This window comes from Salvelinus namaycush, unplaced genomic scaffold (assembly GCF_016432855.1).
Source record: "Salvelinus namaycush isolate Seneca unplaced genomic scaffold, SaNama_1.0 Scaffold35, whole genome shotgun sequence".
NCBI lineage: Eukaryota > Metazoa > Chordata > Actinopteri > Salmoniformes > Salmonidae > Salvelinus > Salvelinus namaycush.
Window position 1 is genome coordinate 563417 of NW_024060452.1, and position 17050 is coordinate 580466.

Here is a 17050-nt window from a genome sequence, read left to right on the forward strand (position 1 = left end):
CTTTTAACTACAGTTCATACGGACCGGCTTGCTGAGTGTGCATCTGTTCTTTAAGAGTAATTAACCAGATAATAGTGGACAGGATGTTAATGACAATGGGATGTTAATGACATAGAGGATGTTAATGACAATGGGATGTTAATGACATAGAGGATGTTAATGATAATGGGATGTTAATAGTTTAGATTCCCAGGGAGTTCTTCTCTCTACTGGCTGATGGTGTGGTGCATGGAATGTAGCTCTCAATGCATTTTAATATTGAAGGGAACATTTTGTATTTTCTAAAGATTGTTTTGCCACCCTGAAAAAACCCATGTGCAGCAGGCTAAGCATGCCAGAGGATCAGGAAAAACGCACAGCTGAAAATATTAGCTGATTAAATTACTATCATTGAATATCAAACGTTAAATGCAACTCTCCTACGGTCATTTGGTGATGTTGAGAAATCTGACAGATGGCAGAAGTGTAATCAGTCTCATCTCCTAGATTGTGTTCCACCGTAGACCAAAAGGGGGCAGGAGAGAGCACAGACGCTATCCTTTCGCTTTCCATGAGTCTCCACATACCAGCCTCCTCTCACTCACTCACCAGCAAGCAGCCCGTATAGTGATGCTGCTGCACCTGTCTTCAGCGCTCTCTTCTGAATCATCACGGATGTTGAATGGAATATTTTGACGTCAATTATTTCTAATTGGTCTTAAAAGTTCTAAGAACGCCGACGGTCAATATTAGATGACGCGTCATTTTGCGAGCATGTGGTTTTCTTCTGACTGACGCGTATCGCCTGCGGTATTTTAGTACCACCAGTATTTTTGAAAGTGGACAGAAAAGCATGGACTAATTGTTGTGATTATTTTCCATTCATGATGGGACTATTCAAACTTTATTTTTTGTACAGTATATTTGCCATCTTCCCAGGTGAGCTAAACGTCTGCATTTTGTTACGCAATTATGTTGACTGATTTCCCATAGCTGTCATGTTTTGATTTTAGTATGTTACTGTGACGTGGTATCAGTTGATAACTGAATGAATGCAATTCTTAATTTTCATGTTTTACAATCATTTTACCATTTTGGCTGTGTAGGAAGTTGTAACCTATCAGAATGGAGGTTTGCAGGCTTAGTTTCGCAGCATTACATCATGATAAAGCAGCAATAGCCGGCTGCGCTGTGTCCACACCAAGGTGTCGGGCTGCCGGTCGCTGTTCATGGTGCTGAACTAACGCTATCTCTGCCGCTGCCGGACTCTTTCTATCTTTCCGGTCTCTCTCGTCCAGCTCTAGGCTTTGGGGTCGACCCTGCCCTCCACATCAACGTATTCGATGAACTGAAGTTGGGAGAGTCTCACGCTGGAGTTTTTCAAGTTCAGGGGTTCCACAATGAGAGCAGAGCCTTTCTTTTCCAAGGTAAGACCCAACAACTGTATTTGACCCATATCTATGCATTTCTCCCACAGGGAGGCAGGTAGCCTAGTGGTTAGAGGCAGGTAGCCTAGTGGTTAGAGGCAGGTAGCCTAGTGGTTAGAGGCAGGTAGCCTAGTGGTTAGAGGCAGGTAGCCTAGTGGTTAGAGCAGGGAGCTTAGTGGTTAGAGCAGGTAGCCTAGTGGTTAGTGGCAGGTAGCCTAGTGGTTAGAGCGTTGGACAAGTAACCGAAAGGTTGCAAGATCAAATCCCCAAGGTGAAAATCTATCTTTCTGCCCCTGAACAAGGCAGTTAACCCACTGTTCCTAGGCCGTCATTGAAAATAAGAATTTGTTCTGAACTGACTTGCCTAGTTAAATAAAGGTTAAACATATTACTCTCACATTGTACTTTGATCTTGTTTACGTTTGCACGTGCGACTAATCTTCTGTTATGCCATAAGACATTGAGTTCAAATTGCCTACACACATGTTAAAAAGCAGGTAGCTTATTGAGTTACAATCAGTAGGTCTACTACTAGGATGGACGTTTGGTCTTGACGTTTCACCCAAAGCGTGATAAAGCATTAACATTATCCTAGGCCTACTGTATGACGATAATAGATAACCCCGTCATAATAGATAACACCGTCATAATAGATAACACGATCATAATAGATAACCCCGTCATAATAGATAACCCCGTCATAATAGATAACACCGCCATAATAGATAACCCCGTCATAATAGATAACACCGTCATAATAGATAACACCGTCATAATAGATAACATCGCCATAATAGATAACCCCGTCATAATAGATAACACCGTCATAATAGATAACACCGCCATAATAGATAACCCCATCATAATAGATAACACCGCCATAATAGATAACACCGTCATAATAGATAACACCGTCATAATAGATAACCCCGTCATAATAGATAACACCGTCATAATAGATAACACCGTCTACCGTCATAATAGATAACACCGTCATAATCGATAACACCGTCATAATAGATAACACCGTCATAATAGATAACCCCGTCATAATAGATAACACCGTCATAATAGATAACACCGTCTACCGTCATAATAGATAACACCGTCATAATAGATAACGCCGTCATAATAGATAACACCGTCATAATAGATAAACCCGTCATAATAGATTACCCCGTCATAATAGATAACGCCGTCATAATAGATAACACCGTCATAATAGATAACACCGTCATAATAGATAACACCGCCATAATAGATAACCCCATCATAATAGATAACACCGCCATAATAGATAACACCGTCATAATAGATAACACCGTCATAATAGATAACCCCGTCATAATAGATAACACCGTCATAATAGATAACACCGTCTACCGTCATAATAGATAACACCGTCATAATCGATAACACCGTCATAATAGATAACACCGTCATAATAGATAACCCCGTCATAATAGATAACACCGTCATAATAGATAACACCGTCTACCGTCATAATAGATAACACCGTCATAATAGATAACGCCGTCATAATAGATAACACCGTCATAATAGATAACCCCGTCATAATAGATAACCCCGTCATAATAGATAAACCCGTCATAATAGATTACCCCGTCATAATAGATAACGCCGTCATAATAGATAACACCGTCATAATAGATAACACCGTCATAATAGATAACACCGTCATAATAGATAACACCGTCATAATAGATAACACCGTCATAATAGATAACACCGTCATAATAGATAACACCGTCATAATAGATAACACCGTCATAATAGATAACACCGTCATAATAGATAACCCCGTCATAATAGATAACCCCGTCATAATAGATAACACCGTCATAATAGATAACACCGTCATAATAGATAACACCGTCATAATAGATAACACCGTCATAATAGATAACACCGTCATAATAGATAACCCCGTCATAATAGATAACCCCGTCATAATAGATAACACCGTCATAATAGATAACACCGTCATAATAGATAACCCCGTCATAATAGATAACACCGTCATAATAGATAACACCGTCATAATAGATAACACCGTCTACCGTCATAATAGATAACACCGTCATAATAGATAACACCGTCATAATAGATAACACCGTCTACCGTCATAATAGATAACCCCGTCATAATAGATAACACCGTCATAATAGATAACACCGTCATAATAGATAACCCCGTCATAATAGATAACCCCGTCATAATAGATAACACCGTCATAATAGATAACACCGTCTACCGTCATAATAGATAACCCCGTCATAATAGATAACACCGTCATAATAGATAACACCGTCATAATAGATAACCCCGTCATAATAGATAACCCCGTCATAATAGATAACACCGTCATAATAGATAACACCGTCATAATAGATAACCCCGTCATAATAGATAACACCGTCATAATAGATAACACCGTCATAATAGATAACACCGTCTACCGTCATAATAGATAACACCGTCATAATAGATAACACCGTCTACCGTCATAATAGATAACCCCGTCATAATAGATAACACCGTCATAATAGATAACACCGTCATAATAGATAACACCGTCTACCGTCATAATAGATAACACCATCTACCGTCATAATAGATAACCCCGTCATAATAGATAACACCGCCATAATAGATAACACCGTCTACCGTCATAATAGATAACACCATCTACCGTCATAATAGATAACACCGTCATAATAGATAACACCGTCATAATAGATAACACCGTCATAATAGATAACACCGTCATAATAGATAACCCCGTCATAATAGATAACACCGTCATAATAGATAACCCCGTCATAATAGATAACACCGTCATAATAGATAACACCGTCATAATAGATAACACCGTCATAATAGATAACCCCGTCATAATAGATAACACTGTCATAATAGATAACACCGTCATAATAGATAACACCGTCATAATAGATAACACCGTCATAATAGATAACACCGTCATAATAGATAACACCGTCATAATCGATAACACCGTCATAATAGATAACACCGTCATAATAGATAACACCGTCATAATAGATAACACCGTCATAATAGATAACACCGTCATAATAGATAACACCGTCATAATCGATAACACCATCATAATAGATAACACCATCATAATAGATAACACCGTCATAATAGATAACACCGTCATAATAGATAACACCGTCATAATAGATAACACCGTCATAATAGATAACACCGTCATAATAGATAACACCGTCGTGGCCTGGTGCCGGGCTGCAGTGAACTATGGGCAGCGACATTATTGTTTCAGTCTATAAATGACAGACTATTTATCCCAATCCTTTGAGTGGATCAACAAAACAAAGATCCAGAATAGAAATCCCAATCCATACAGAAGTTTTTCATTCTGCCATTCAGCTGTCCTCATATTGTGACTTCTAATCCCATGTCTGGAGTTGTAGGTTTAGTAAACACTGGCATACCACATCCCCCGCAGCAGGTTATAGTGCCCCCCCCTCCACCCCACCCCCAGATATAGTAGGCCTTGAATGACAGTAAATTAGCTGTCAGACTGCAACATTTCTGCTCATCCTCATTGAAAATGTGTAGAGTAGCATGATTAGCTATAAAACTGCATGACAATATGTATAGAATTGCAGGAATTTAGCTTTAAAAATGCTAAATTCTCTCAGCCTAATTGCAAAATGTGTACAATAGCATGATTAGCTATAAAACTGAAAATGTTTCTCTCTGACCCATGGCAATATGAATTGCAGAAAGTTAGCTATAAAACAGCAACATTTTCTCCTAGCCTCATGGCAAAATGTGTAGAATGTGTTTGTGTGAGGGAGAGTTTTATTTATTTTCATCTTCCACAAGAGTCTCTGTTTCTTTCATTCAGACTTTCTGTGAGTTTCTCTCTCTGATGTCTCCAAACTGAGGGTGTTGATCTTGAGTTTCTCTCTGATGTCTCCAAACTGAGGGTGTTGATCGTGAGTTTCTCTCTGTGATGCCTCCAAACTGAGGGTGTTGATCGTGAGTTTCTCTCTGTGATGCCTCCAAACTGAGGGTGTTGATCATGAGTTTCTCTCTGTGATGCCTCCAAACTGAGGGTGTTGATCGTGAGTTTCTCTCTCTGATGTCTCCAAACTGAGGGTGTTGATCGTGAGTTTCTCTCTCTGATGTCTCCAAACTGAGGGTGTTGATCTTGAGTTTCTCTCTGATGTCTCCAAACTGAGGGTGTTGATCTTGAGTTTCTCTCTGATGTCTCCAAACTGAGGGTGTTGATCGTGAGTTTCTCTCTGTGATGCCTCCAAACTGAGGGTGTTGATCGTGAGTTTCTCTCTGTGATGCCTCCAAACTGAGGGTGTTGATCTGGAGTTTCTCTCTCTGATGTCTCCAAACTGAGGGTGTTGATCTGAGGTTCAGTGGCTGTGGCTGAGCTAGCAATGCAGACCGCCCCCCCAGAGCAGAAAACAGGGCTGAAAACTGCCTTTGTGCCGAAGCTTAAGTCATTCATTTAATTTAATAGGCATCTTTTATGTTTCACACTGACTCTCTTGCACAGGCTCAATGTACACTCACTGGACTCTAACCACACACACACACACACACACACACACACACACACACACACACACACACACACACACACACACACACACACACACACACACACACACACACACACACACACACACACACACACACACACACACACACACACACACACACCTTTGCATATGCTGCTGCTGCTCTCTGTTTATTATCTATGCATAGTCACTTTACCCCGACCTACATGTACGTATTATCTATATTACCTCGACTAACTCGTACCCCTGCACATTGACTCAGTCCTGGTACCCCTTGTATATAGCCTCGTTATTGTTATTTTCTTCTGTTACTATTTTTACTTTAGTTTATGTAGCAAATGTTTCTTAGTTACTTTTTTACAACTGCATTGTTGGTTAAGGGCTCGTAAGTAAGCAGTTCACCGTAAGGTTTACACCTGTTGTTTTCGGCGCATGTGACAAATACTATTTGATTTGTAGGCCTTTTATCCACAGTAGCAGTAGCAGTACCAGTACCAGTACCAGTAGCAGTACCAGTAGCAGTACCAGTACCAGTACCAGTAGCAGTACCAGTACCAGTAGCAGTAGCAGTAGCAGTAGCAGTAGCAGTAGCAGTACCAGTACCAGTACCAGTACCAGTAGCAGTCCATGTTTTTGTTGAGGCTATGAGAATCAGAATGAAAGGCAGAATGGAGTGTTCAACCCCTTTGTTATGACAAACCTAAATAAGTTCAGGAGTAAAAATGTGCTTAACAAGTCACATAATAAGTTGCATGGACTCAGTCTGTGTGCAATAACAGTGTTTAACATGATTTGTGAATGATTACCTCATGGCTGTACCCCACACATACAATTATCTGTAAGGTCCCTCAGTCGAGCAGTTCATTTCAAAGATAGATTCAACCACAAAGACAACATTGTAGTTACTCTACAATACTAAACTACTTGACAGAGTAAAAAGAAGGAAGCTTGTACAGAATAAAAATATCCCAAAACATGCTTGCAACAAGGCACTAATACTGCAAAATAAATGTGGCAAAGCAATTCACTTTTTTTCTTGAATACAACGTGTTATGTTTGGGGCAAATTCAATACAACATATTACTGAGTACCACTCTCCATATTTTCAAGCGTAGTGGTGGCTGCATCATGTTATGGGTATGCTTGTAATCGTTAAGGACTGAGGAGTTTTTCAGGATAAAAAAGAAACGGAATGGAGCAAAGCACAGGCAAAATCCTAGAGGAAAACCTGCTTCAGTCTGCTTCCGAACAGACACTGGGAGATGAATGAACCTTTCAGCAGGACCATAACCTAAAACACAAGGCCAAATATTCACTGGAGTTGCTTATCAAGAAGACAATAAATGCTCCTGGGTGGCCGAGTTACAGTTTTGACTTAAATCTGCTTGAAAATCTATGGCAAGACTTGAAAATGCTTGTCTAGCAATAACCAATTTGACAGAGCTTGAAGAATTCTGAAAAGATTAATGGGTAACTAAGGTACAATCCAGGTGTCCAAAGCTCTTAGAGACTTGCCCAGAAAGACTCACAGATGTATTTGCTGCCAAAGGTGATTCTAACATGTATTGACTCAAGGGTGTGAAACTTATGTAATTTATATATTTCTGTATTTCATTTGCAATAATTTTGCAAACATTTCTAAAAACATGTTTTCAATTTGTCATTATGGGTTATTGTGTGTAGATGGGTGAGGAAAAAAAATATTGAATCCTTTTTGAATTCAGGCTGTAACACAACAAAATGTGGTATGAATCAAGGGGTATGAATATTTTCTGAAGGCACTGAATATATGATTCAAACAACTCAGGAATGAGAGGAATTGTAGCCAGTGTCTCTGCCTGCAGAGTGCTGTCTGTGTGTGTGTGTGTGTCCATACAGGAACATCCTACCACTGTTCTCCCTTCTCCTCTCTCCCAGAATTCTAGGCTTTCACAAGGATTAGATGGATCCCATTATGGTATATCCTTCAACTACATCTATTCATCTATTATAGAAATTATATTTCCTCTCTCGTGTACAATTATAACCCACCTGTTCCCTTGATGCCTTCATAGAGATCATTGAAAGTTATCATCATAGATATATGGAATCCAGAGGTGAAAGAGGATTCTACACCTGCCAAAGAATAGGACATGAATTTCATCAATCCCATCAGGTTTCATATCAGAAACAAAGTCAGTGTGTCCCTCAACCCTGCTGAGTGAGTGAACCCTCCCTGTACAGATGTAGGATCATAATATGAGCAAGTTTGCTACAGCAGGAAAACAATCCTGTAGTAGTAGGATTATAATTAATGGACATTTTCGTAGGGGTTGATACATTTTTCGTAAGGGAAAATCAAGTCTGAAATTTCAAAGTGGAAATTACAAACTTCAGAATCCTTTTTAAACCTCAAATACACTACAAGTAAAACATTTCCTGCAACAGGGGGTTCAAATTAAGATCCTACACCTGTACCTCTCTATGCTGACTGGATGCTCTCTCTGTTCAGTGCAGCAATCAGGTTGCTGCTTACTCATCACCCCAATAGAGACTGAATCTGCAACAGCACAGCAGGACAGGATGCCGTTAGTGTAGTGTTGTCGGCCCTACGTGTGTGTGTGTGTGTGTGTGTGTGTGTGTGTGTGTGTGTGTGTGTGTGTGTGTGTGTGTGTGTGTGTGTGTGTGTGTGTGTGTGTGTGTGTGTGTGTGTGTGTGTGTGTGTGTGTGTGTGTGTGTGTGTGTGTGTGAGAATGTAACACACATACACATGAGATGCCATTCCTGTGCCCATTGCCAAGCTCTGTGTGCCAACCAGACAGAAGGGCAAGAGGCCTAACAGTGGTAGCAACATTAGTCATAGAACATATATCCATGATGCATTGGGTAACAGGAAGCAGAGATTAAAGGCCTATATGTTGGAAACAGTTCTGAGATAATTTTGTTATGTATCCCAGAGAGGTACATTAGAAGTGATGTGTTCCAGAGAGGTACATTAGAAGTGATGTATCCCAGAGAGGTACATTAGAAGTGATGTATTCCAGAGAGGTACATTAGAAGTGATGTGTTCCAGAGAGGTACATTAGAAGTGATGTATTCCAGAGAGGTACATTAGAAGTGATGTGTTCCAGAGAGGTACATTAGAAGTGATGTATTCTAGAGAGGTACATTAGAAGTGATGTATTCCAGAGAGGTACATTAGAAGTGATGGATTCCAGAGAGGTACATTAGAAGTGATGTATTCCAGAGAGGTACATTAGAAGTGATGTATTCCAGAGAGGTACATTAGAAGTGATGTGTTCCAGAGAGGTACATTAGAAGTGATGTATTCCAGAGAGGTACATTAGAAGTGATGTGTTCCAGAGAGGTACATTAGAAGTGATGTATTCCAGAGAGGTACATTAGAAGTGATGTGTTCCAGAGAGGTACATTAGAAGTGATGTATTCCAGAGAGGTACATTAGAAGTGATGTATTCCAGAGAGGTACATTAGAAGTGATGTATTCCAGAGAGGTACATTAGAAGTGATGTATTCCAGAGAGGTACATTAGAAGTGATGTATCCCAGAGAGGTACATTAGAAGTGATGTGTTCCAGAGAGGTACATTAGAAGTGATGTATCCCAGAGAGGTACATTAGAAGTGATGTTTCCCAGAGAGGTACATTAGAAGTGATGTTTCCCAGAGAGGTACATTAGAAGTGATGTATTCCAGAGGGGTACATTAGAAGTGATGTTTCCCAGAGAGGTACATTAGAAGTGATGTATTCCAGAGAGGTACATTAGAAGTGATGTGTTTCAGAGAGGTACATTAGAAGTGATGTGTTCCAGAGAGGGACATTAGAAGTGATGTGTTCCAGAGAGGTACATTAGAAGTGATGTGTTCCAGAGAGGTACATTAGAAGTGCATCATTAAGTGGTAGAAGTAATAACTTAGATCAAATGTTCTATCAGAACAAGATGTGATCTGGTTTAATCTGACCACTTGAGATTGAAACAGGATGATATTTCTCCAATGAATTGGTCTTATTTTGTAAAAGTGAGTCATCCTGTCTTCTAAGTGCTCTCTGTCCTCCTCTCTCTCCCTGTTGCTCCCTCTGTCTCTCTGCCAGGCTGTAGAAATCTGCCGTGTTCATTCCCCTGCTTTAATTCAACGCTATGTGGAGTTGAGACACTTGTTTCCTGTGTAATGGCTACGTGTCATGAATCATTCAACTGATTTAAATAGATACACACGCATATGCACGCACACAAGCAGACACACACACACACGCATGCACGCACGCACACACACACACACACACGTTGGTTCCTGTGACCAAATCCATGGCATGTATCTTGATAAATCAAACTTTTACACCCCAAACTTGATAAAAACACAAGGCAGCATTTCCTTGTCATGAATCATCTAGATGTAATCCCACGACTGCATGGCCAAGCACGACTCCAGCACCATCACTAAGTTTACTGACAACACAACAGTGTTAGGCCTGATCACCGACAACGAGAAGACAGCCTATAGGGAGGAGGTCAGAGACCTGGCAGTATGGTGCCAGGACAACAACCTCTCCCTCAATGTGAGCAAGACAAAGGAGCTGATCGTGGACTACAGGAAAAGGAGGTCTGAACAGGCCCCCATTAACATTGACGGGCCTGTAGTGGAGCGGGTCGAGAGTTTCTTGTTCCTTGGTGTCCACATTACCAACGAACTATCATGATCCAAACACACCAAGACAGTTTTGAAAAGGGCACGACAACACCTTTTCCCCCTCAAGAGACTGAAAAGATTTGTCATGGGTCTACAGATCCTCAAAATATTTTATAGCTGCACCATCGAGAGCATCCTGACCGGTTGCATCACCGCCTGGTATGACAACTGTTCGGCATCCGACCATAAGGCTCTACAGAGGGTAGTGTGTATGGCCCAGTACATCACTGGGGCCAAGCTTCCTACCATCCAGGACCTATATACTAGGCGGTGTCAAAGGAAGGCCCAAAAAATTGTCAAAGACTCCAGTCACCCAAGTCATAGACTGCTCTCTCTGCTACCGCCTCTGCAAGTGGTACCAGAGTGCCAAGTCTAGGACCAAAAGGCTCCTTAACAGCTTCTACCCCCAAGCCATAAGACTGCTGAGCAATTAATCAAATGGCCACCCGGACAATGCTGCTACTGGCTGTTTATTATCTATGCATAGTCACTTTACCCCTACCTACATATACGAATTCTCTCGACTAACCTGCACCCCCCACATTGACACGGTACTGATACCCCTGTATATAGCCTCGTTATTGTTATGTTATTGTGTTACTTTTTATTTTATAAAATTTTATACTTTAGTTTATTTAGTAAATATTTTCTTAGCTCTATTTGTTGAACTGCATTGTTGGTTAGGGGTTGTAAGTAAGCATTTCACGGTAAGGTCTACGCCTGTATCCAGAGCATGTGGTTAATCGTTTGATTTGATCTCTCTCTGTCCATGGTTGATGCTGTGGTTTATAGTTTTCTCAGGGAGAGAACTAACTAGTATTGTGATGATGGCTGCAGGCTGGTACAAGTGTGTGTGTGTTTGTTTGTGTGTGTCCCCAGGCTGTGGTTCAATACAGCAGAGACAGAGTGTCTGACAGAAGGCCAGGCAGCAGGAACAGGAGAAGCCCTGAAAAGGAGAAAGAGGGACCTGGAAAGCCCTGAAATGAGGCCAGTCCCTCTGAGGCACCAGACAGGCTGGCTGTGTGTGTGTGTGTGTGTGTGTGTGTGTGTGTGTGTGTGTGTGTGTGTGTGTGTGTGTGTGTGTGTGTGTGTGTGTGTGTGTGTGTGTGTGTGTGTGTGTGTGTGTGTGTGTGTGTGTGTGTGTGTGGAGCTTCTTATCTCTTCTCTCTGCTTGCTGTATTGATCTATATCACTACAACACTAACTGTAACCCAGGACAAATTGACAGGATTTGTGTATGAAAGAGCGTGTGAAAGAGAGAGACAGAGAGAGACAAGAGTGTTGTAATGTACTTCCTCCCTCCCCCATCATCCACAGGTTAAGTCTTAAGAGGACAGTGGGGTAAAATAAAATAGACCGTATGGTGCAGATTAGTAGTAATCTCCATGAATCTGAACCCTCTGACTGGGTGTTAAACCATTTCAACATTCATGAGAAACATACAGATGTTGTATCTTCATTTGACCAGTTTCTCAAAGCACGAAAATAATCCTGCAGCAACAGGAAATGTGAATTATTATCTTGTTTATAAACAATATACATTTTTGTAGGGGTTCTAACATTTTTAGTTTGGATAAATCAAGTCTGAATATTTTAAAGTGGATATTACAAACTTTAGAAGCCATTTTAATCCTTGAATACACTACAATTTGCATTTCCTGCTCCACAGGAAAATGATCTGCAACAACAGAGTGATAAAATGTCAGATATTACAACTGTAAAATGGGCACACATTCAAGTCCCCTGTTCTGGTGAAAGCTGCTGAAGTCTTACTATTGTTTTGCAGATTTCTACACAGTGTGAGATGCACATTCAAGTCCCCTGTTCTGGTGAAAGCTGCTGAAGTCTTACTATTGTTTTGCAGATTTCTACACAGTGTGAGATGCACATTCAAGTCCCCTGTTCTGGTGAAAGCTGCTGAAGTCTTACTATTGTTTTGCAGATTTCTACACAGTGTGAGATGCACATTCAAGTCCCCTGTTCTGGTGAAAGCTGCTGAAGTCTTACTATTGTTTTGCAGATTTCTACACAGTGTGAGATGCACATTCAAGTTCCCTGTTCTGGTGAAAGCTGCTGAAGTCTTACTATTGTTTTGCAGATTTCTACACAGTGTGAGATGCACATTCAAGTCCCCTGTTCTGGTGAAAGCTGCTGAAGTCTTACTATTGTTTTGCAGATTTCTACACAGTGTGAGATGCACATTCAAGTCCCCTGTTCTGGTGAAAGCTGCTGAAGTCTTACTATTGTTTTGCAGATTTCTACACAGTGTGAGATGCACATTCAAGTTCCCTGTTCTGGTGAAAGCTGCTGAAGTCTTACTATTGTTTTGCAGATTTCTACACAGTGTGAGATGCACATTCAAGTCCCCTGTTCTGGTGAAAGCTGCTGAAGTCTTACTATTGTTGTGCAGATTTCTACACAGTGTGAGATGCACATTCAAGTTCCCTGTTCTGGTGAAAGCTGCTGAAGTCTTACTATTGTTTTGCAGATTTCTACACAGTGTGAGATGCACATTCAAGTTCCCTGTTCTGGTGAAAGCTGCTGAAGTCTTACTATTGTTGTGCAGATTTCTACACAGTGCGAGATGCACATTCGAAGGTCTACACCTTCTGTTTATTTTCAATCAACTAATCCACATTTATTCAGCTTGAGTCCGTGTCCCACCTTGTCATTTCTGATTGGTTGAATTGCGTTGTCTTCTGTGATGTTGTTTATTGAAATATTGAATGCCTTGAATTATTTTGCGCCTACTTCTACTGTATGTTAGAGAGTGTTCTGTGTGAGCGTTGTGAGATAGTGGTCCTTATGACATCACCACCCAACCGCTCCATATGGACACTTGTCAATGAAGGACTGACAGCTGGCTATTGAACAGATACTGTTATAGACAGGGAGCATGAGGATAGGCTTCTCTCTCGCTCTCTCTCTCTCTGTTCTTTCTGTCTGCTTTCTGATGATAGATGGAGAGAGGGAGGGAGGGGGACAGAGAGAGAATGGCTGTTGTTCCTCAATCAGAATGGTCACATGTTAGCTCACTGTGTACTGCTGTTGAGAACAGCAACCTCCCCCGACCACTACGATCATCTAAATGTCCTCATCAGCTATGTGTTACACAGTTGAGTATTTTAAAGTTGAGTTTAAAACAAATGACAGTATCATAATCAACTGTAGGGCCATGTCCCCCAGTACGTAATGTGGTAGTACATACTGTACCTATGGTAGAACATACTGTACCTATGGTAGTATATACTATATATATGGTAGTACATACTGTATTTATGGTAGTATATACTGTATCTATGGTCGTATATAATGTATCTATGGTAGTAAATACTGTATCTACGGTAGTAAATACTGTATCTATGGTAGTAAAAACGGTATCTATGGTAGTATATACTCTATCTATGGGACATACAGTGCATTTGGAAAGTATTCAGACCCCTTGACTTTTTCCACATTTTGTTACGTTACAGCCTTATATTAAAATTGATTAAATAAAAAATCTATCTATACATGATACCTAATAATAACAAAGCGAAAACAGGTTTTTAGACATAAAAAAAAAACAGAAATACCTTATTTACATAAGTATTCAGACCCTTTGCTGTGAGACTCGAAATTGAGCTCAGGTGGATCCTGTTCCATTGATCATCCTTGAGATGTTTCTACAACTTGATTGGAGTCCACCTGTGGTAAATTCAATTGATGGGACATGATTTGGAAAGACACATACCTGTCTATATAAGGTCCCACAGTTGGCAGTGCATGTCAGAGCAAATCCCAGCCATGGGATCAAAGGAATTTTCCGTAGAGCTCTGAGACAGGATTGTGTCGAGGCACAGACCTGGGGAAGGGTATCAAAACATTTCTGCAGCATTGAAGGTCCCCAAGAACACAGTGGCCTCCATCATTCTTAAATGGAAGAAGTTTGGAACCACCAAAACTCTCCCTAGAGCTGGCCTAGCGGCCAGCTAGGTCAGGGAGGTGACCAAGAACCCGATGATCACTCTGACAGAGATCCAGAGTTCCTGTGTGATGATGGGAGAACATTCCAGAAGGACAACAATCTCTACAGCACTCCACCAATCAGGCCTTTATGGTAGAGTGGCCAGATGGAAGCTACTCCTCAGTAAAAGGCACATGACAGCCCACTTGGAGTTTGCCAAAAGGCACCGAAAGGACTCTCAGACCATGAGAAACTAGATTCTCTGGTCTGATGAAACCATGATTGAACTCTTTGACCTGAATGCTGAGCGTCACGTCTTGAGGAAACCTGGCACCATCCATACGGTGAAGCATGGTGGTGGCAGCATCATGCTGTGGGGCTGTTTTTCAGTGGTAGGGACTGGGAGACTAGTCAGGATCGAGGGAAAGATGAACAGAGCAAAGTACAGAGAGATCATTGGTGAAAACCTACTCCAGAGCGCTCAGGACCAGAGACTGGGGCGAAGGTTCACCTTCCAACAGGACAACGATCCTAAGCACACTGCCAAGACAACTCAGGTGTGGTTTTGGGACATGTCTCTGAATGTCCTTGAGTGGCTCAGCCAGAGCCCAGACTTGAACCCGATCGAACATCTCTGGAGAGACCTGAAAATAGCTGTGCAGTGACGCTCCCCATCCAACCTGGCAGAGCTTGAGAGGCTCTGCAGAGAAGAATGGAAGAAACTCCCCAAATACAGGTGTGCCAAGTTTGTAGCGTCATACCCAAGAAGACTCTAGGCTGTAATCGCTGCCAAAGGTGCTTCAACAAAGTACTGAGTAAAGGGTCTGAATACTTATGTAAATGTGATATTTCAGTTTTTTATTTTTAATACATTTGCAAACATTTCTAGAAACCTATTTTTGCTTTGTCATTATGGAATATTGTGTGTAGATGAGACGGGAAAAAAACAACTGAATCAATTTTAGAATAACGCTGTAAAGTAACAAAATGTGGAAAAAGTGAAGGGTCTGAATACTTTCCGAATGCACCGGATAGACCACATTGTTTTCTCCCCAGTTATTTTGAACCTGTTCTCACCAGCTGTAGATGCTGTGTTTATGTCGTACAAGACCATGAACATCTAACACACACACACACACACTCCCTTCATCTCTTATTGATGGTTCCATTAAAGGAGCGTAGATGTCTGAGGAGAGGATAGAGGGAGGTGAGTTGAGGATAGAGGGGTGGAAGGATGGAGCGATAGGTTCGGCCGAGGGAGAACAAAAGGCAGCCAGAGATCAGGGCTCTCCCGTGGTTCCAATCCCTTCTCTCACTCTCTCTGTAGATACACTGGAAGTAAGGTGTTGTATCCGCGGTTAAAGGGAGCAGGGTTCTGTTCCTTTTCAATATGGAACACAACAGTGTACAGGATAGAATGTGGAATAGATGGTTTATTGACATGAGCTCAAAGGGTAGCAACCATGTGACCTTCCTCATCAAGGTTAAAGGATTGTACATGACAATAATTAACCAATATAACCACAGCTCTAAAACTGGGGACATACAGTATAACATCTCTGTCCCTGTGAGTGATGATGGTTTCAGTCTCAGAAACATACAGTATAACATCTCTGTCCCTGTGAGTGATGATGGTTCCAGTCTCAGAAACATACAGTATAACATCTCTGTCCCTGTGAGGGATGATGGTTCCAGTCTCAGAAACATACAGTATAACATCTCTGTCCCTGTGAGGGATGATGGTTCCAGTCTCAGAAACATACAGTATAACATCTCTGTCCCTGTGAGGGATGATGGTTCCAGTCTCAGAAACATACAGTATAACATCTCTGTCCCTGTGAGGGATGATGGTTCCAGTCTCAGAAACATACAGTATAACATCTCTGTCCCTGTGAGTGATGATGGTTCCAGTCTCAGAAACATACAGTATAACATCTCTGTCCCTGTGAGTGATGATGGTTTCAGTCTCAGAAACATACAGTATAACATCTCTGTCCCTGTGAGTGATGATGGTTCCAGTCTCAGAAACATACAGTATAACATCTCTGTCCCTGTGAGTGATGATGGTTCCAGTCTCAGAAACATACAGTATAACATCTCTGTCCCTGTGAGTGATGATGGTTCCAGTCTCAGAAACATACAGTATAACATCTCTGTCCCTGTGAGTGATGATGGTTTCAGTCTCAGAAACATACAGTATAACATCTCTGTCCCTGTGAGTGATGATGGTTTCAGTCTCAGAAACATACAGTATAACATCTCTGTCCCTGTGAGTGATGATGGTTCCAGTCTCAGAAACATACAGTATAACATCTCTGTCCCTGTGAGTGATGATGGTTCCAGTCTCAGAAACATACAGTATAACATCTCTGTCCCTGTGAGTGATGATGGTTTCAGTCTCAGAA

At 41.2% G+C, this 17050-nt stretch overlaps 1 protein-coding gene across 1 annotated transcript in view; it reads left to right on the forward strand.

Annotated features, from left to right (window-relative positions):
* Window positions 1–863: 863 nt before the first annotated feature.
* LOC120040414 (protein NEL-like) overlaps window positions 864–17050 on the forward strand; it is a gene marked incomplete at its 3' end in the record, with an annotated part of 74237 nt that continues 58050 nt past the window's right edge. Inside the window, exons 1-2 of the mRNA XM_038985582.1 lie at window positions 864–918; window positions 1278–1406. Coding sequence (XP_038841510.1) covers window positions 864–918; window positions 1278–1406 — 184 coding nt within the window. The remainder of the gene's footprint in view (window positions 919–1277; window positions 1407–17050) is intronic.